Source organism: Xenia sp. Carnegie-2017, unplaced genomic scaffold, assembly GCF_021976095.1.
Source record: "Xenia sp. Carnegie-2017 unplaced genomic scaffold, XeniaSp_v1 HiC_scaffold_23, whole genome shotgun sequence".
NCBI lineage: Eukaryota > Metazoa > Cnidaria > Anthozoa > Malacalcyonacea > Xeniidae > Xenia > Xenia sp. Carnegie-2017.
In genome coordinates, this window is record NW_025813486.1 from 21,329,764 (window position 1) to 21,349,789 (window position 20,026).

At 36.7% G+C, this 20,026-nt stretch overlaps 3 protein-coding genes across 5 annotated transcripts in view; 2 read left to right on the forward strand and 1 right to left on the reverse strand.

Moving 5' to 3' along the window:
* Nucleotides 1-394, forward strand: part of LOC124449463 (phospholipid-transporting ATPase ABCA3-like) — a 2,378-nt gene extending 1,984 nt beyond the window's left edge. The window contains exon 2 of the mRNA XM_047000382.1: nucleotides 1-394. This exon is cut by the window's left edge and continues 101 nt beyond it. Coding sequence (XP_046856338.1) covers nucleotides 1-315 — 315 coding nt within the window. The 3' untranslated portion in view covers nucleotides 316-394.
* The window catches only part of LOC124449461 (phospholipid-transporting ATPase ABCA3-like), a 96,647-nt gene extending 78,736 nt beyond the window's left edge, over nucleotides 1-17,911 (forward strand). For both annotated transcript variants that reach the window (XM_047000381.1, XM_047000380.1), the window contains 2 exons: nucleotides 16,696-16,892; nucleotides 17,609-17,911. In XM_047000381.1, the coding sequence (XP_046856337.1) occupies nucleotides 16,696-16,892; nucleotides 17,609-17,838 (427 nt within the window). In that variant the 3' untranslated portion in view covers nucleotides 17,839-17,911. The remainder of the gene's footprint in view (nucleotides 1-16,695; nucleotides 16,893-17,608) is intronic.
* Nucleotides 990-19,636, reverse strand: LOC124449466. 2 transcript variants are annotated; one of them, XR_006949412.1, is made up of 3 exons: nucleotides 19,625-19,636; nucleotides 1,769-1,985; nucleotides 990-1,330 (listed from the first exon to the last, which is right to left on the reverse strand). XR_006949412.1 is itself a non-coding variant. In XM_047000386.1 (3 exons), the coding sequence occupies exons 1-3, from the start codon at nucleotides 2,293-2,295 to the stop codon at nucleotides 1,251-1,253; spliced, it is 318 nt and encodes a 105-aa protein (XP_046856342.1). In that variant the 5' UTR covers nucleotides 2,296-2,690; the 3' UTR covers nucleotides 990-1,250. The 2 variants fall into 2 exon arrangements, 1 of the variants encoding a protein (XP_046856342.1); XM_047000386.1 differs by lacking the exon at nucleotides 19,625-19,636 and adding an exon at nucleotides 2,275-2,690.
* Nucleotides 19,637-20,026: the final 390 nt, after the last annotated feature.

Sequence of the window (20,026 nt, forward strand, 5' to 3'; positions counted from 1 at the left end):
CCGCAACACCTGAAGAACAAATTCTTTCAAGGATTTACTTTGTTGGTAAACCCTCCAAGTGACACGCCTAGTAATGACTCGACCTTGGTAAAAGAATTCGTGGCAGAGACGTTCCCAGGTAGTGTACTTCGAAACGAGCACAATGGCTTGTTGAATTACCACATAGGCGACTCAAAAAGCTCTTGGTCTTCCCTGTTTGCGATCTTAGAAGATGCGCTCAGCCGTTCTGTTATCGGTAATTATTCTATAAAGCAAACCACACTGGATGAGATATTTTTAAATTTTGCTCGCTCACAGAGAGGCTACGACGAATAGATGGTCGATTAATATTGTCATACATGGGGCAGTGTGACCATTTATTTTGAATTATTACTAAATCTTTTTTATCGTGTTAGTGATTGTTTGGTTGATTTTAATTTTTTCAATTGCGCCTTGTATACGCCACTAAATGTTGCATACACCAAAAAGAACTACCCAAATGAAGTAAGCAGGATGCCACGACCTAGAACCCAGTCTACTAGATACCGGACACCGCCAAAATTTTTAGTTACGAGTTTGGCAAGCCTCCATCTTGAAAGGTGGCAAAATTGACGATATTTACGACTAAAGTCTGCTTTTTTTTTATTGAAACGCTATTGCAGAGTTGATAGTATAGGTTTGGTTTTTAAAATTTTCCTTAAAAATTTCAGCTTATTTTGATTGAGAGTTTTGGTTTTTTGCCACCATTCAAGATGGGTCCTTGTCTAAGGATGTCACGTTCACATCTTGGGGATTGGGTTCTAAATCATTGAGTATGACGTTATCAAATAATGTCAAGAACCATGCCAGGCTCTCTCACGTGACATATTCCAGAGGCGAACTATGGTGGCATTCAAAAAACACACTACTATTCTTCAATTGTAAAACTGTTATATATTTTATAAAATATTTTATAAAACATCAACATGCCTTGTTACATGAGCGAAAATGTTTACAAATCAACAATTGTATGGTTTATCATTAAAAGTGAATAAAATTCTGCGGTTATAAATATAAAATTTGTGTGTGGTATTTATCATAGACACGGCTCTTTTCCTATACGGCAGTACAATAAATTTACATACATTTTGCAACATGAACTATTGTCGCTACTGTATATTTAGCAACTCTTGGTTTATTGAATATAAGTCTGAAGGCATTTGACTTTTAGGTGCATCATATACAAAAATATAGATATATATATCTATATAAAGATTAATATAATTTATATGTTATGAAAATTTTTGACTTATTCTGGATAATGAACTTTGTTGAGATTTTTTTCTTTCTAAATCTTCGCTCAACGTAATTGCTGGAAAGAGATTATTAAAACACGGTTATGCGATTGTCCAGTTGGCAAAACCTCAAGCAATAACTGCCTCGATATATATTTAGTCAGTTATCATGAAATAAGTGTGAATATAATGAGAACAACGCGTGAACTTATCGTGAAACACGCGGGAGTTTCTCCTTTATTTGCATGAAATTATCTCCTCACTACAACCGCCAGAATTTATTAAACGCCCGAGGCGTTAATTAGACCATTTACGGTATGCAAATAAACATGCCACACGGACTACATCAATGTCGTTGTTATTTTTAATGACGTAATAAGGTCAAGAAAATCAATATGCAGTTTTCCATGCCAAGATGGTGATGGTACAATTGACATTAACTCAGTAGGTTTTTAACAAATTACAATCTGATTAAGCAGGTCGGAAATTCACAAGTGAAACATATTCTTACAAACCTTTTCTATCTTCTTCCGTCAGTGACGTTGATACTATTTTCTTCAAATCTTTAACCCACTCGTCCCGTTCGTCCTCCGTGCCAGCACTGAATTCGTAAACTCGATCTGGTGTGTGAATCGAAAAGCCGTAGCTGAGCGGGGCCTCGTATTCGTTAAAACCCGAGGTGACGTCATAGCCTTTCGTGCCTAATATAAATTCGCCTTTCGGGAACGCGTCCTAGAAACCAGCAACGCATCAAGGGGTAAGTAACAAAATTTAAAATGACAACAAGTCGTCATCAACCACGTGATCACAATCATACAAGACCCACGCCGCTGATTATTAAATATATTACAAACTATTTAAATACAGGGGGTTGTGTACTCGTCTTAATTTTATAAAAAATATGTGCACAGAGAGATAATTAAATTTGAGCACAAAGTAGCGTCACAACAATACGAATTGAAGTGAATCTTTTACATCAGCAATTTCCTGTCTTATGACACAGACATTAGGATATAATTACCGTTGCTTTCTCCAAGTACATAACTCGACGACCATCTACACAAAGCCATCTGTCTTTCCAACCCTTATCCTAAAGGAAATTTGATACCAATGTTAGAAAGGTCTTGGCAGGAAAAAGTAAGCGAGAAAAGATTTAGAAAAGGAAAGAAGAAAGAAAGAGAAAATGTGTAGGGTGAAAAACATGAAAGAAACTGTAGTATATGCAAGAGAAAGATGAGCATAGGAGGATGAGATAGAGAAGAAGATGAGCATAGAGGGATAAGATAGGGAAGAAAGATGAGCATAGAAGAATGAGATAGGGAAGAAAGATGAGCATAGAGGGATGAGATAGGGAAGAAAGATGAGCACAGAAGGATGAGATAGGGAAGAAAAATGAGCATAGAGGGATGAGATAGGGAAGAAAGATGAGCACAGAGGGATGAGATAGGGAATTTGTCAAATTTTGATGATTGAACACATAATTGAACAACAACACACTACTCGTTTATTTTAGTGGCGAGCATGCGCTCTGGTGATAACACTAGCAAAGACACTGAACAGTCTTGGATTAACGCAGATAGTAAATAGAGTAACAAGACCTGCCTCTGATGCGTGCTTAGACCATATTTATTCTAGTCATCCTGCTAGAATTAGAGAAGTAGCCATAGGTAAATCTGGACTTTCCGATCACCTGCCGGTCAGTATCTTGAGGTGCTACAAAACCATGGATGCACAACGTAAACAGCATTCCAAAATCAAATACAGAAATATCGACAAAATCAACAAAGAGTGCTTTCTACGAGACTTAAGAGAAGCCCCTTGGGATATCTCCTTTGTTTTTCGAGATGCCGATAACATTGTTGAATCTTGGTACAAAACCTTTAATAACATTCTTGATAATCACGCACCTTTAAAGTTCAAGAGTGTGAAGAAAATCAATCAGCCGAAATGGTTCACTAATGATCTATACAACGAAATAAATAAACGCGATAATCTTCTAAAGAGGGCCAGGAGAACACAAAATGAACAAGATTGGTCTGCTTTTAAACTGATTAAAAACAAAGTGACGAGGAAACTAAGAAATGCGAAGGAACAGCACTTTAAAACTCAGTTCAGTAAAAATCAAAAATGTCCAAAGAAACTTTGGTCTTTAATTAAAGACCTATCTAAAGATACAAGGAATAATGACGACTCCGTCCCTATTGCTGACAAAAACAACAACCTGATAAAGGATGACCATTCAATCGCTGAACGCTTTAACCGCTTCTTCGATGATGTATATAAACGTCTCATAAAAGCGGCACCTATACTTTATTATGATGCTCTTCCTGGTCCACAAGACAAATCTAACAGTCAAATTGAGAATCTTATTCTGCAAATAACTCCTAGTGAGGTTAACGATTATCTTCTAAGTATACCTACACACAAAGCCACGGGAATCGATGGGCTTGGTGCCAGAGTTCTAAGGATTGCAGCTCCTGAAATATCATGCTCCATAGCTAAAATTATAAATCACTGTATTGAAACTTGTACATTTCCCTCACAATGGAAAATAGCAAAGGTTAAACCACTATTCAAGAATCAAGGAAACAAGCAAGATATTCAAAACTATCGTCCTATTAATATTTTGCCTATTCTTTCTAAAGTCTTTGAAAGACACATCTTCAATGCAATGAGCACCTACTTAACAGAAAATGCACTTTTATACCGCTTCCAATCAGGGTTCCGTAAAAACCACTCCACGGATACTGCTTTGTTGTTTCTTCTGAACCAAGTCCTACTTGACCTTGATAAAAACAATGTCAGCGGCTTAGTCTTTGTGGACTATAGCAAGGCATTCGACTTGATCAATCATGACATTCTCCTAGTAAAGTTAAGATCATATGGATTTCCAGATAATGTTGTAAAGCTATTGCAGAGCTATCTACTCAATCGCAAACAGTGTGTCACTGTAAATAACTCGACTTCGTCACAACTTATGCTAACCAATGGAGTTCCTCAAGGTAGCATATTAGGACCTCTACTGTTTTTAATTTTCGTCAATGATCTTCCCGAAGCTGTTGGATCGGACTCAACTATTCATGCTTACGCGGATGACACCACATTTAAAGCCAGCGCTAATATCGATAATGCACCTTTGGAATTGGAACGACGTCTTCAAGAATACATGGATAAATAAAGTAAATGGTCTAGCGAAAATGGGATGGTCCTAAACGCTGTTAAAACCAAAGCATTACTTATCACCGGAAAGAGGCTACATTCATCATTAGTTGATGGCAATCACCTGTCAGTGACCCTTGATGGGGCCGAAATAGAACAAGTAACCTCTTATAAATTGCTTGGTGTAACACTCGATCAAGATCTTACATTTAGTGACCACATTTCTAGCCTAAAGGCCAAGCTTTCTCAGCGTATTGGTTTATTGAAAAAGATAAAGAGATACCTTCCAATAAAAGAAAGACTTTTATACTATAACGCTTTGATTAAATCCGTCCTTATGTACGGAAGCATGGTTTGGAATACCTGCGACGTTAAAGAACTCCACTGTCTCCTAAGGTTACAGAAAAGGGCTGCCCGAGTAATTCTTGGAGTAGACCCTTATTCTAGAAGTGTTGTAAACTTTAGTGAACTAGGCTGGTTGCCTTTTTTTGACGAAATAAAACTAAACAAATGTGCCATGATTTTTAAGAGCCTCAAATGCGATGTTCCTATTTATACCAAAGATTTGTTCAAGACGAACAGTTCTGTTCACAATAGGTCCACGAGACATGGCAATTTAAATTTAGTGTGTCCCAAATACCTAAGAAATAACGATGGTGGCAAGGCATTCAGTGTTGACGCAGTTAAGTTATGGAACAGCCTTCCCATGATATCAAAAAGCCTAGTATAAATCTATTCAAAACAGCTGTGAAAAGCATTTTATAAGCTGATATAAAACCTGGACAACTTTGAAACAATATTAAGCAATAGCACACTACCTAATTTTAATTTTAATTTTTATAAATTAATTTTATCTTTCTGAATATTTTTTATATGTCCTGCTATTTTTATCATAGAATTTTGTAATTATTTATATATTTATTCATTTATCAGTTTTTTGTAATGCTGTATAATCTAGTTAGAGGGCCACAGGTTTGTCAGCTTTTCAGCTGTTACGTGTCCCCCTCTTCAAACAAAGTAATTATTACTAACATTTGACAGTCATAATGATAATAATATAATAACAGCAAACATGTGACAGTCATATGACTAAGATATCTTGTGACCATCATGTGACCTCATCACCTTCTCAGAAAATGATTTCATCATGAAGCCTTCACGAAATCTGCCAACCAATCGAATCGAGTTTTTTTTTCACCACTGTACACAATTATCAATTCAAACAACCAATAACTTTCAAGGCAAATGATTAACATGATTACGTCACGATGGTATACTTATGCACATGACTGGATGCTGATGTGAAAATGTTGCTACGGCAATCATATAAGTCTATATATGACATACGACCATACATAACATCGAAGCAGGATCGAACACGTTTGAAAGCGAAATTTGCAACTTTGTTCGTTTTTAGCCCCTACCAACAGACGCAATCTGGTGAACGTTTTTGGGCATTGTGAGTAAATAGAAGAATTATTTACATTTGTATCGATTCATTGACATTGAAAGTTGCTAGCAGTTTGTGATACGAATTTTGTACAAAACTAGCATCTGTCAACCGGCACGGAGGTCTTACAGAGTTTCTCGCTGTCAAATCACAAAAAACCTTATAAGTATATGAAAAGTCTTACTTATGATGCAATCGGATCAGATGTAAAGCAAGTTACGTTAATTCGTTTTTTAAAAATAGCATTTTTCTGACTCCTGACTCATGAGTGTTAGCAAAATGTCACGACAAAGATGGTGGACTTTTTGGTGTTGAACCGCTTTCATCTGAAAAGGGATGTTCTTCATGCACATTTAAGTTCATTAAGCCTTGGGTTTATTTAATAAAGATTCTGAACCGATGCTTCTGTAAATAATAAAGCGTTTTTCAACTTTTCTCATTAATTCATAAAGAATTTTATGAGGTTTCTTTGTGTGTAACCACAGCGTTAACAACAGTTTACGAACAATGAGATGATTTCTGCATAAAAGGTGTATCAAATAACGCCAACAGAAACTGACGACTTATTGTGATGATTTCATGACTGTGTTATTGATGCATAAAGATTCTAACTTGTCTGCTACATGCATGTTTTACATAACTTTGGTACTATCGCGAAAGCTTTTCTTCTCCTGAGAACTTTAAGCCTGGTTCACACGAGTGAAATAAGGATAGGCACAAGCGTAGACAAAAGATAAAACAAAGATAATTAACGAAGCATGTGATATAAGCATGGACATAAGCGCAAGCATAAAAAAATGTTTATGAATAAGCTAAGAGAAGAACAAAAGAAGAACAAAAATAAAAGATTTAAAGAAAATGCCATGATGTATTTGTTTTTATAAACCTCTAGAGCGATAGAAACAAAAGCTTGGACGCTAGTGCTTATTTCACTCGTGTGAACCAGGCTTAACATTTAACAAAACTTCAAACCACAAAATATACACAGCAATACACCAGTGGGATGCTAACATACCGATCAAGCATTGAAACTTCACAATAAATTGATTAGTATCCCTGTATAGTGTCACTTCTCTCTTGACTCCATGTACAGCGTCACTTCTTTCTTGACACCCTGTGTATTGTTACTTCTCTCGTTACTCTTTCTATAGTGTCACCCGTCGGGACACCCTGTATAGTGTCACTTTTTCCTTGACACCCTGTTGAGTTTCACTTCTCCCTTAATGTACAGCGTCACTTCTTTCTTGACACCCTGTGTATTGTTACTTCTCTCGTTACTCTTTCTATAGTGTCACCCGTCGGGACACCCTGTATAGTGTCACTTTTTCCTTGACACCCTGTTGAGTTTCACTTCTCCCTTAACTCACTCTATAAACTCACTTCTCTGTTAAAAACCAGTATAGAGTCACTTCTCTCTTAACACCCTGTATAGTGTCACTTCTCTCTTGACACCATGTAAAGTGTCCTTTCTCTCTTGAGTTCATGTATAGTGTCACTTCTTTCTTCGCACCCTGTATAGTGTCACTCCTTTCTTGACACCACGTATAGTTTCACTTTTCTCGTGACTCCCTGTATAGTGTCACTTCTATTGTGACACCCTTTATACTGTCCTTTTTCTCTTGACACCCTATATAGTGTCACTTCTCTCTAGAAACCCTGGATAGTGTCGTTTTGCCCTTGACACCCTGCATAGTGTCACTTCTCTCGTGACTCCCTCCATAGTGTCACTTCTGTCTTGACACCCTGCATAGTGTTATTTCTATCTCGACTCCATATATAGCGTTACTTCTCTCTTGACATCCTGGATATTGCATTTTTCCCTTGACACCCTGCATTGTGTCACTTCTCTCGTGACTCCCTCTATAGTGTCACTTCTCTCTTAAAAGCCTGTATAGTGTCACTTTTGTCTTAACACCCTGTATGGTTTCACTTCTCTCTTGACTCTATGTATAGTTTTTTGTCTCTTTTGACACCCAGTATAGGGTCATTTATCTCTTGTCACCCAGTATAGTGTCACCTTTTTTTTGACACCCTGTTTAATGTCACTTTTCTCGTGAGCCCTGTATAGTGTCACTTCTCTCTTGACTCCATGTATAGTGTCACTTCTTTGTTGACACCCTGTATAGTGTCACTTCTCTCCTAACACCCTGTATTGTGTCACTTCTCTCTTGACTCCATGTATAGTGTCACTTGTCTCTTGACTCCATGCATAGTGTCATTTATTTGTTGACACCCTGTATAGTGTCACTTCTTTTTTAACACCCTGTATTGTGTTACTTCTCTCTTGACACAATGGATAGTTCCACTTCTCTGTTGACACTCTGTATAGTGTCACTTCTCTCGTGACCCCTGTATACTGATACCTCTCTCCTAAATCCCTGTATAGTGTCACTTCTCTCCTAACACCATGTATTGTGTCACTTCTCTCTTGACTCCATGTATGGTGTCACTTCTTTCTTGACACCTTGTATAGTGTCACTCCTCTCTTGACACCCTGTATAGTTTCACTTCTATCGTGAAACCCTTTATAGTGTCACTTTTCTCTTGACTCCATGCATAGTGTCACTTTCTCTTGACACCTTGTATAGTGCTTTCTCTCTTGACTCCATGTATAGTGTTACTTCCCTCTTACTCTATGTATAGTGTTTCGTCTCTTTTGACACCCAGTATAGTGTCATTTATATCTTGACACCCAGAATAGTGTCACCTTTTTTTTTGACACCCTGTTTAGTGTCACTTCTCTCCTAACACCCTGTATTGTGTCACTTCTCTATTGACTCCATGTATAATGTCCTTTGTTTTTTGACACCCTATATAGTGTCCCTTCTCTCTTGACGCCCTGAATAGTGTCACTTCTCTCGTGACACCTTTTATACTGTCACTTCTCTCTTGACACCCTGTATAGTGTCACTTCTCTCGTCACTCTCCGTATAATACACTATACAGGTTGTGAAGATGAACAACCTACAACCTTAGTCATGTACAACCTTACTCATGTACAACCTTACTCATTTATAACCTTACTCATGTACAAACATGTCTATATATAGCTACGTTGGACTGTCTATGTTAAACCTTTATTTTATATTTATCATTTATATTTTAGTGACGATGTGTTTGCTAGTGCAGATGCTGCCTACGTTCTGGCTTATTCTATCATCATGTTGACTACTGATCTACATAGTTCACAGGTTACACAGACTTACTTCATTTGCAATGGTTTTCTAGAAAAGTGACTTTATGTCTTAGATCATATGACTCCATTGTGGTCACGCGAGATTTTCATGCCGTTGATATGGAGCCTTTTTTAGAATCACGTGAAAACTTAGCCTTTAGATGTGACAGTAAAGATCTTCCATCTGAATATCTTGAAGCAATTTATGATGATATTGCTCAGAAGAAATCATGATGAAACATACACCAAAAGTGAACCGTAGATACGATGCTACTTGTATGTATTGGAAAATTAATTCGAGGATCAAGGCTTAACTGGAAAAATTGTACAGATGCTAGGTAAAGGTCTTGACTGCGAAGTGTAGAGTCATAGTTCTGAGATGAAGGTGAAGGTTTTGGGATGGAGATGTTGGTCTTGAGATGGGTGTAGGAAAGGGCCTTATAATGATATTGTGGTGTTCGGTGTTGGTCTTAAGAGAGATCCAATACATTTTTATGAAACTAAAGAGATTTCTTATTGTGCTTCCACTTTACAGATTTACAAAGTGAAAAAAATATTTGTATGTTGTATTCTTTGGAAATGGAGCAGATGGCGGAAAACGCCAAAACACAAATGGAAAACGTGAGTCATATTCAGACGGATTTTGTCACGGTGACACAGATTAGTCACGTAAAGACAATGTTCAAGGTACGGGGGGGTGGATTCTGGAGGATAATGTTTGTGGTGTATGTAAGGATTGATTAACGAAGCGTTAATTGTTATGTCAACTTATACGGACAGTGCCAAGTACGGGGGGCGTAGATTCCAAAACATGATGACATTCATCTTAATCTTGTTAAAGAAAAGACTTAGATTTTATGTAATTAATGTTTGCGATGACGAAGAGTAAATCTGTTTGATAATCTAATATTTCAGCTGACCAGTGGTGGATTAAGTAGTGGATTATTGAGATAATCCACTACTTAAGCTAAATCTGCTTTTTACAACCGGCCCCAGTCCCCATTGTTGACCATTTTGCTTTGTGTATTTAAGGTTGCATGGAGTCCGTTTCTTGCCGCGTTCAGCGTCAATTTACATGACAACGACGATCCTTCTGTTGCTTCATTTTGGCTTGATGGAATCCGCTGTGCAGTACGAATATCTTGCATATTCAGCATGCCTGTAAGTTGATAATCACACAACATTCTGTTCATTTTTATATATTTGGGTATGAAATAACGACATTAGTGTCTCTGCATACCTTTTCATCCCCTTGTGATCCTTTCCCGGACATAAATATATATTCAAAAATATGTTGAATGTTGAGTTGTTGAAATTTATGAATATATTTACGTAGTTACATACACGTCGTGTTCTTTGCGTGTTATATGTTCAAGGTTAAGATGATACTCATATGCATACAATAAAAATAAATGTTTGTTTACCTTGGAATTAATTGTCTGTTTGTTGTGTACATATATGGATACATAAGAATGCATGTGAATGTAAAATAATCTTTTCTTAAAAGTTTTTCAGTGATTACAGTTAGTTATAATGATGTTAGGGACTATGAATGGAGATTCTTTACCATTAAGTTCATTTTTCGATACTCCTAATAACTCTTTTCACGCTCTAGTTGGAAAGAGATTATTTCGTACAAACGCTATTCAGGTTCACTTTATTTTTCATGAAATAAAAACAAAGAACATAGAGACGATCAAGACACTTCTTACCATCGCTCAAACGGATGGTAATTACATCGGAAAGTCTTGGCTCGAGGTAGAGAAAATCATCTCGCTATATATTATGGTTGGTATCTACGACTGAAAATATGATCGATTGTTTTTTCATCGTATGAAAAAGTCTTGGTCTTTTTTGGAGTGGGAGCTTCACGATATTTCTACAGTCTTTACCTTTCATTTTTCCAAGTGCTTTGTTGACTGTATTTCATACCCTTCATCAGAGAATCGTATCAAAAATGTACATCTGTAGTAAATATGTATAAGAAAATGAAATTTCTTTTCTCAAGTCATTTTTTATTTGAAGATATTTTCTACGTATGTATTTAACGTTTATGTTCGTCTTGTTGGACACTCGTTTTCTTTGCTCAAATGCTCGTTCCGCTCGGCGAATCTTTTTACGTTTCCCTAAAGTCATTGTTTTCATTCTAGATACTGAAATCAATTTCCCAACTTGAATTGGCTCAACTTATCGGTACTGGTTTAAAAACACGATACCTTCACACGGCGTCCAGTGGTGTTACTAATTCACCCATAGCATTCACCGCAGACAACAAGACATCTTATGATATAACCTCAGGTTGCTTATAACATTGTTGTGACGCTCATAGAAAAATGTCAAATACTAACGTTGGGTGCTTTTCTTTGCTTGTATTTCTATGAAGGTCGGATGCCTGTTGCCGCTGACTCGAAGAAAGCGGCTGGCTCACAGGAAGCCACTGGAAAGACCGCTGCACACAGTGTTGTCGTTGCAGTTGACAGGTATCTTTTTCTTTAATGATAGCTATGTGGATTGTGTTTTGTCTCCCACCCCAGGGACGAAGCTAGAACGTTAATGCAGGGGGAGAGTTGAATATTCATATATATGGTCATATATTCCGCTGTGACGAACTAATTTCTTTTCAAATTAAAATAGTTTTTAAACCAAATCAGTCAGGCAAAACTAAATAGATGAATATTCACCCCTCCCATTCAGCGGGCTTCACCCCTGCCCCCCGTCACAGGAATCTTTAAAATTGTCTTAAAGCTAGAGTGGGGCTTGTAACAGCAAGAAACGTTGATGGATGATTCTCTATGTAGACAAGTTCATTGTCCATGTTAGCAGAGTCCTGAGAAGGGATTATTGTTATTGTTGACTGACGTTTTGACATCCTTAGCTGTAGTCATCTTTAAGCTTAAGTGAACCAGAGAACCTTGAACATAAACATGAAAATATAATCTTGAAGAACTCGTACACTGTCCATACGTTATGTTCTCTCAGCAGAATATCTTCATCTCAACTTCTTCATTGTGTTTTATTACGTTTAGAGTTTTCACGGGATCAGTGAAACTGGATGGTGATGCTATCGGCAGGTTTACATGTATACATTAAACTGCATCTTACATAAGATTTTTATACATCTAACTTGACCATAGTTCACTGACCATCCTTTATCCCAAGTACCCAAATTTTTAATACCCAAATCCCCTGTTCCCAAATACTACATCCCAAGTATACAAATCCCCAGTTCTCAAATCCCAAGTATTGTTATCTCCTGTGTCCAAATCTCAATGAAGAAGTGCGTGGGTACTTAGCACAAAGCCACGTAGAATGGAACTTTAATCTTGAAAAATCCACTTGGTGGGGTGGGTTTTTTGAGCGAATGGTAGGGACAGTAAAGCGAGCGTTGAGGAAAGTTTTAGGACAAGCAAAATTGACTTACGACGAACTTCTCACAAATTTGATTGAAATTGAAGGAATTGCTAACTCACGACCGTTGACTTATGACTACGACGAGACCGACGGAGAAATATTGACACCCTCACACTTGATATTTGGGTATTGATTGGATTCTTTATCTGACGATGTAATATGTACAATGGACAAAGATATAGATGAGGCTAAGAGCCTTCGTAAACCTTATAGATTTATGATTAATTTGAGAAATCATTTTTGGAATCGATGGACAAGAGAATATTTAACGGATTTAAGAGAGTTTCACAATGGAAAGGTTAAGGTGAAAGGTTCAATTGCAAAGGTTGGAGACGTTGTGTTAGTTTATGATGAAGGATTAAAGCGTGGGTTTTGGAAGTTAGCTGTTATTGAGAGGTTGGTTAAGGGTAAGGATGGGGTAGTTCGGGGTGCAACAGAATGTTTGAGAAGAGACGATCAAGGGTTTTAAACAGGCCACTGCAAAAGCTGCATCCTTTGGAAATAAGTAAAGAATGTTTGAATGAAGTTGAGACACGTAAAAATAAGACTTGTAAAGGTGAATCTAAGCAGGTTGGCGAGGAAGCAAGGTCACGAGTATCAGGGGCGGATCTAGGATTTTTCAAACATCAGTCATAAAACGTCGGAGGCGCTCCGCACCTGGGGGGGGTCTGTGGCATTCTTCCCTGAGAAATTTTGAATTTCAGAGCCTTGGAAATGCCATTTTCAGCGTTTTAGAGCAATACAAAATGTATTTTGTGGGCATCTTTTTTGCGTAAAAACAACACATTTTGCTTACGTGTTTTTCAAAAAAAAAATGAAGTGAACAATACTTGAATGTTTTGCCAAATATTTAGGCTCATTATCATGCCAAATATATGGCTCATTGGCATGTCTAGGAACGTAAAATTTATTTTACAATAATGCTATTCAAAAACAGATATAGTGTTTAAAAATTTCTACCAAGTTGTCAGGCATATACCCCCCTAGAGACCCCCATTAAAACCTCTATGTAATGAGTTAAGTTAGAAATTTGGTACTACAAGTGACAGTTCATAGACATAGAAAAGCTCAGACTTCAAACCATGCAAGTTTATTGTAACCCTTTACCCATCTACACATCAGTGCCAGCAAATTCACTTTTTGAGAAAAAACTCAAAATTTTTTTCTGCCAAAGATTAAGCAAAAATTATCAGAGTAAAAATTTGCAGTTAAGGACAGCTTAATGCCATAAATGTTTATTAGGCATTTCACTAGACTATTATCTTCTGTAAGTACATATGTATTGGACTATTCTATTCTGTGACTAAACCTTAAATGGCTTCATGGTGCACAAAGTGTTCAAAGATAAACCAATTTATGTCAGGCCATCAGTACAGATATTGGAACCATTAAGCAACAAAATCAACAAACCTGAACATTTGAATGATCAAGAGGACCTGTGTATTGTGCAGGTATGCTTGTCTTGTCTGCCTTTTCATTTTTTCAAATACATTCTGCTAGAAATAAATTTACGAATTAGTCATTAAACATCATTTTTTATTGTTTGTCCTTTTTTCAACATTTTTTCGTTGGAAAGGAAGAATCATGATAATTTTTTATTTTCATATGTAATAGGATGACTCAAGTGATTATGAGTTTCTAAGATCTGCGTTTACTAATGAACCTCCTTGCATGTCTTCATATCAACATCCTGGAGTTGACGAGCACAGTGAAATGGAGTCATATCAACATCCTGGAGTTGACGAACACAGCCACATACTTGGGCTTTTGACATTGTTTAGAAATATTAAGCACATTACATTAAATGTTATTGCTCCATAAACTTAAAACTTGTTCTATTTTGTTATGCTAAAGTTTATTTTATAAAGACAAGAATTTTATTGACATTTTACAGAGGAAGACATTTTGAAATATTGTTGTATCTTATATATAAATGAACTTTATCAAACAGGCTGGTTTTTTTCTTGTTCTTTTTCTTATGTTGTGTTTTCTAAGTTTCTGATCAACTTTTTTTTATCGAAAAGAAAAGGTATGGCGCGAGATAGAGACGTTTGGCGTAGAAAAGTTCATGGACCGGTCAACCCCCCTGGCGGGGATTAATACTGGCCGGAATACAAATGTTGTTTGTTTGTTGTTTGTTTGTTTGATCAACTTTTGTCTATCACCATCACAAAATTTCAGTAAGTGTTTGTAATGTTTGCAAGAAGTACTTGTAAATTGTGTTTTCCATATACCACTTCCACTTTGAATTATCATATTTAATCATTTTTTATGTTTTATTGAATCTGTAGGAACAAACTACTATTACAGATAAGGCATATACAATCATCAATTGAGCAATGTTGAGTATTGTTTGAGTTTACAAGGAAAATAAAATATGAGCATAGGTTTTCAAGACAATTCACAAAATTAAAGATCATTGCTTTTAATTCTCAGGACAGTTCCGCCATACAGTTTATATTTATTTCTAGTAAAAAACTACAGCAGAAGAATTCTATTAAAATAAAATAAATAGTGGAAATTTGGTCTATGAGATTTACTGCAAGAATACATTACTCAACTAACAACTATTGCTACAACACACAGCATAGATGCCATTCGTCATGGTCAAAGTTGTTTTTTAGTCCAACTAAGATTTATTTCTATACCAAGGTAAGTAATATGTAAGTATGCGTTAGGGGAGGAAGTCAAATCTGATGAAAATAGGTCTAAAAAATTTCATAAGTAAGGTAAAGTGTACTAAATTACTTTATACCTTATATCCTAACTCTAAGCCTAACACTTACTCCAACCATACCTGGCCCATATCTACAGCTATTAATACACCCCTATATACACCCAATCCCTAATCCAAATCCAAATCCTAGCGCTAACCATACCTGGCCTGTATCAGCAGCAATTAACAAACTTTAAGCTGTGGTAAAAGTGGTAATTGTTGATTGATTGCGATATTAATGAAAGTAAAGGGTTGCGACAAGGTTTTAGATGATACACTCGATAGTAAGCTGTGGTGAAAGTGGTAATTGTTTATTTTTTAGCATTGACTCATTTCTAGAAAATGCTGATTTGTGGTTTTGATTTGACCAACACTGAATAGTTGTTTTTTTTTGTTCATGGTGTTTCAAGTCAAACTTTTTCTTTTTTACGTCATCTAGCGGATGCAATAAACGGTTCAGTAAGTACAGTGAATGATGAAGACACATTATATGGACGCAACAACAGCATGATGCCAATAACAAACACAACAAAGCCACAGTTAAACTACGGAATAACCTTGTTTCTGCAGAGGTGGTGTGCTATGTTCAAGAAACGCTTTCTTCATTCGCGTCGAGATAAGATAGCCATAATTCGTCAGCTTCTTGTGCCTCTTATTTTCACAATGCTCGCTCTGATTGTCGCTGACAAGAATCCTAAGCCGGAGGACTCTCCTCCCAGAATTTTGACGACAGCTATGTTTCATGATAACATTGCATCTTACTCAATTGTTGGAAACCCCAACAGGTTGATATATTGAACTTAAATATAACTGGACGGCTACTTCACACCAAAATTTGAAGCCAGTAATTAAACTAGTCCCCATCTTTCCATGCACGGCCCTGAGAAACAGGCATGTTAATGTATAAAAAGTAGCTTTCCAGTTGTATATTTAGTCAAATGGATGGATAATAGACATTTTTCGTTGACAAATACTATGAAATGGTTTCGAGAAACAAATTTCCAAAACTCGCCTTATAAAACAGCAAATCTCATTTGAAGTCTAAAAAATTACAACTCATTTTGCTTTGGAAACTGCTAAAGTTTTACATATTATTTCCTACTTAATTCAGGTAAAAAATGTTTGTGACTTGTTCGATTCAAATTCTTGGAACTGTTCGAATTTTCAAAGCAGAGCCGTTCAATTTTATTTGGTTAAATTGTTTAGATTTTAAGAAAAAAATGTTCGATTTTTCTTATGGTAAACTACTTAACATGGTTAATCACAGGGTTTTGAAAAAAGGAGACTTAGAAATTAATCTATTATTTTAATTTCAATGCCCCATCACTGTGCTAAACCCTCTTTAGGATGAGTAAATATAATCAGATACGTGCTTTTGTTTCATATCTTTGTTACAAGAACAAAACCGTTTTCGTTTTCTGGGCAGTAAACTAAACTTCTCGCAGTAAAACAAGCTGAATAATGCGCGCCTGGATTTAAAATCCAGATAAGACATTAAAATTTGATGTAAGCGTAAATAAATCTTTTTCAGGGAGATAAATGATCTGGTTAAAATGTACACACACTCGGCAAGCTCGTACACTAAGTTCGTTGATATCGACAAGGATAGTGCTTTCCGTGATGGGAACATGACAAAATATTTGCTAGAAAAAGCCAAAGGAAGAAACATTGGATACTTCAACAGACGTTATCTGGTTGCAGCGACATTTACTGAAGAAAATAAGAAAGGTATTGCTTGCTCGTGTAGCTACATTGTTTTCACCATCTCTGAAGGTGTGTAACTATGATGGGGGAATAGTTCTAATCAATATCTGTCAATTTATGCTTTTTTAATGAGTTCAAAATGTTGTAAGGGGATCAAGAAAGACTTGTCGATCGAGGAAAGGTCTGTAGATAAAGAAAGTATCAAGGAAGTTTATGTAAATCGAGGAAGAATTTCTAGATCAAAGAAGGATCTGTAGATCAAGCAAAGATTTATCTGTAGATGAACGAAAAATCTGTAGATCAAGAAGGATTTTTTAATCAAAGAAGGATCTGTAGATGAAGGAAGGATCTGCAGATGAAGGAAGGATCTGTAGATCAAGAAAGGATCTGTATATGAAGGAAGGATCTGTAGATGAAGGAAGGATCTGTAGATGAAGGAAGGATCTGTAGATCAAGTAAGGATCTGCAGATGAAGGAAGGATCTGTAGATGAAGGAAGGATCTGTAGATGAAGGAAGGATGTGTAGATCAAGGAAGGATCTGTAGATCAAGAAAGGATCTGTAGATGAAGGAAGGATCTGTAGATGAAGGAGGGATCTGTAGATGAAGGAAGGATCTGTAGATCAAGAAAGGATCTGTAGATGAAGAAACGTGCTGTAGATCAATAGAAAAGATAAATATGAGGTAGATCAACTAAGAATCTTGGCGAATTTAAGGTAATTTATGCGTGTTCTTATTTAGCAATAGCCAAGGCTTGGTTCAACGATCAAGCTTATCATGCGATAGCGGTGGCACTGAGTGCAGTGGACAACGCCATTTTGAAAAACAGTTCTGGGAATAAAAACAAATTAATCACAGTGACAAATCATCCTTTGCCGAGAACTACGGAGCAAAAATCAAATGATTTTGATGAGTATGTTATTTTTTGCTTTCCAGCTTTTCCCAAACTTTCACAACAAGCGTTCCTATAACTATATAGGGACAAGTAAATATATTTTGTATTTTCTTAATGAATAGCGTTTTAATAAAACATTATTCACTGTTCACTTTCTATCGAAAACCACGCAATCTGAAATAAAAAACAACGGTTTTTTGAGCGTTTAACCAATCAGCGCCCGTGTTTTTATGTAATTAGGTATTGTTTTCTAGTCTCTCAAATTTCTATTGAAATTTATATGTATGTGTTATGAATTGATTTATATTAACCGTACATTCTGTGTCCCAAGTGCAGGAGTCACCATTGCACTATTCTTATAATGTATACAGCTTGTATAACAATGTGCCCTCCCGGCTATCACCATAGTGCAATGGTGACTTCTTAACTTGGGACACAGGATGTACGGTGTATGTATATATATATATAAGTTTGAAAATTTGTAATCCAGGCATATTTTTATATGTATGAGAGACTGATTTATTCCTGACATACGACTGTGTTCACTTAAAAGGCAGGGATTGCTGAGCATATTTTCCATTAGGAGGTGGGGTTATCGACTGCCAAAGTTAGGTGAAACTGTGAAAGAAGGGATTTGGGCGGGGGCAACAGCCCCAGTTCCCCTGTTCCGCTTTCTCTGAAGTGATCTGCAAATGATCAATAGTTGCTAAGGCAAAAAGGTCTAATCAGTAGTAGGATGCAATAGCCCCTAGTCTCCCTGCTCCACTTTCTTTAAAGTGATCTGCCAACGATCAACAGTTTCTAAGGCAACAAGGTCTAATTCATTAACTTTCATTTTCCTTCCAGCAACACTGGTGGTCTTAATATAGCTGCTTTTGTGCTGTTTGGCATGGCGTCTCTTGCTTCATATTTTGTCGTGTTTGTCGTCGAGGAGCGAACGAACGGTGCAAAACATGTGCAGTTCGTTAGCGGTGTTGATCCCATTAGCTACTGGACTGCTTCGTGGTTGTGGGACTTGGTGAATTTTACACTTCTCTGTATCGGCGTTGTTATTTTGTTTGCATGTTTTAACGTTCCTGCGTACACAGGTAGGTCAAATTTCCCAAGCTATGACGTAGCCAGCATGCTTACTAGGTCATGTTATGTAGATTTTTATGTACTCTTTGTAAAAAGAGTAAATAATGTTCTAAAATCTACATAGCACGACTGAAAATTGCAGGTTGGATTTCTCATTGTCGTCATGGTCGCCAAAACGATTCACTTGCCTTTGGCGACAAAACCCGAAAAATTGGGATTATTTGAAACGCCGAATTTCATTCTGCGTTGTCAATTATCTTCCAATAAAACGTCATTTGCTTGATCTTTCAGCCAATCCGAAACGTTGTGATCCAATAAAGTTATTTTACAAAATGCTCGAGGATTATTCGTAGTTGTCGAAATACTTGTTTGTAAGGAGAATGAACTCGACCCAAACCCCTAATCTCTCGGCCTACCAACCAACTTTAAACAATTCCAATAGTTTTTAATGACAAAATCACGTGAAGGTTGCGATGTTGAGTCTGGTTTGATACTGTGAGCCTGTCATAGAAACATACCTTAATACTTAAAATACGATCTTTTACATAAGTATGTTTGGCAGTGGAGTTAGCTCACAGCACTTATATTTGTCTTTTTAAACACATTTTTCACTTGAAAGTTGGTGGAAGCACAGAATTGCATGTCAAACGTCACATTAAGCTCTCAGTCAACCCTTAAAAATTCCAACAATTCCGTTGAAGTTAGCAACGTTCGGATCGGGTGAGTAGTAATAGTACATGGGGGTAGGAGATCAAAAAAAGTTTACTTTTTTTTATCTCATACACCCCATGTACTATACTACTTTTAACCTTGGGTAAAAACTTTCTTTATAACAGCATAAAATAAGACCATGGTTCAAAAGGCGTCCCTCAGCAAAAGGTCATGTAAAAAAGCTGCGTGAAAAAAAGTCATTGTTTCAAAGGGGTAAAAATCTCAAGGTTACAATCTGTCGTTTAAAAATATGGAATCTATATGTTTTAAAAACTATCTTTAGAAATAAATATTAATAAAGCATCGTTTCGGAGAGGACCCGGCAGCGCAAATTTTAGCGTAGCTAAAATTGAGCAGGGGGATGGGGTCCTCGAGAATTCTTGCGAGCCCAGGTGGGTAAAAAATTCTAGCTTTAGCTAGAATTTTCGGGCTCGCCCCCCATATATTCGAAGAATATTCGAAGAATATTCGAGAAT

Bases quoted from the DNA above. Each gene is read 5' to 3' on its own strand.
- LOC124449466 (XM_047000386.1), bottom strand. From the start codon at position 2,295: ATGTACTTGGAGAAAGCAACG. The intron at 1,986-2,274 runs GTAATTATATCC...GCTGGTTTCTAG, and splicing joins TGTACTTGGAGAAAGCAACG to GACGCGTTCCCGAAAGGCGA. The intron at 1,331-1,768 runs GTTTGTAAGAAT...ATCTCTTTCCAG, and splicing joins GACGGAAGAAGATAGAAAAG to CAATTACGTTGAGCGAAGAT.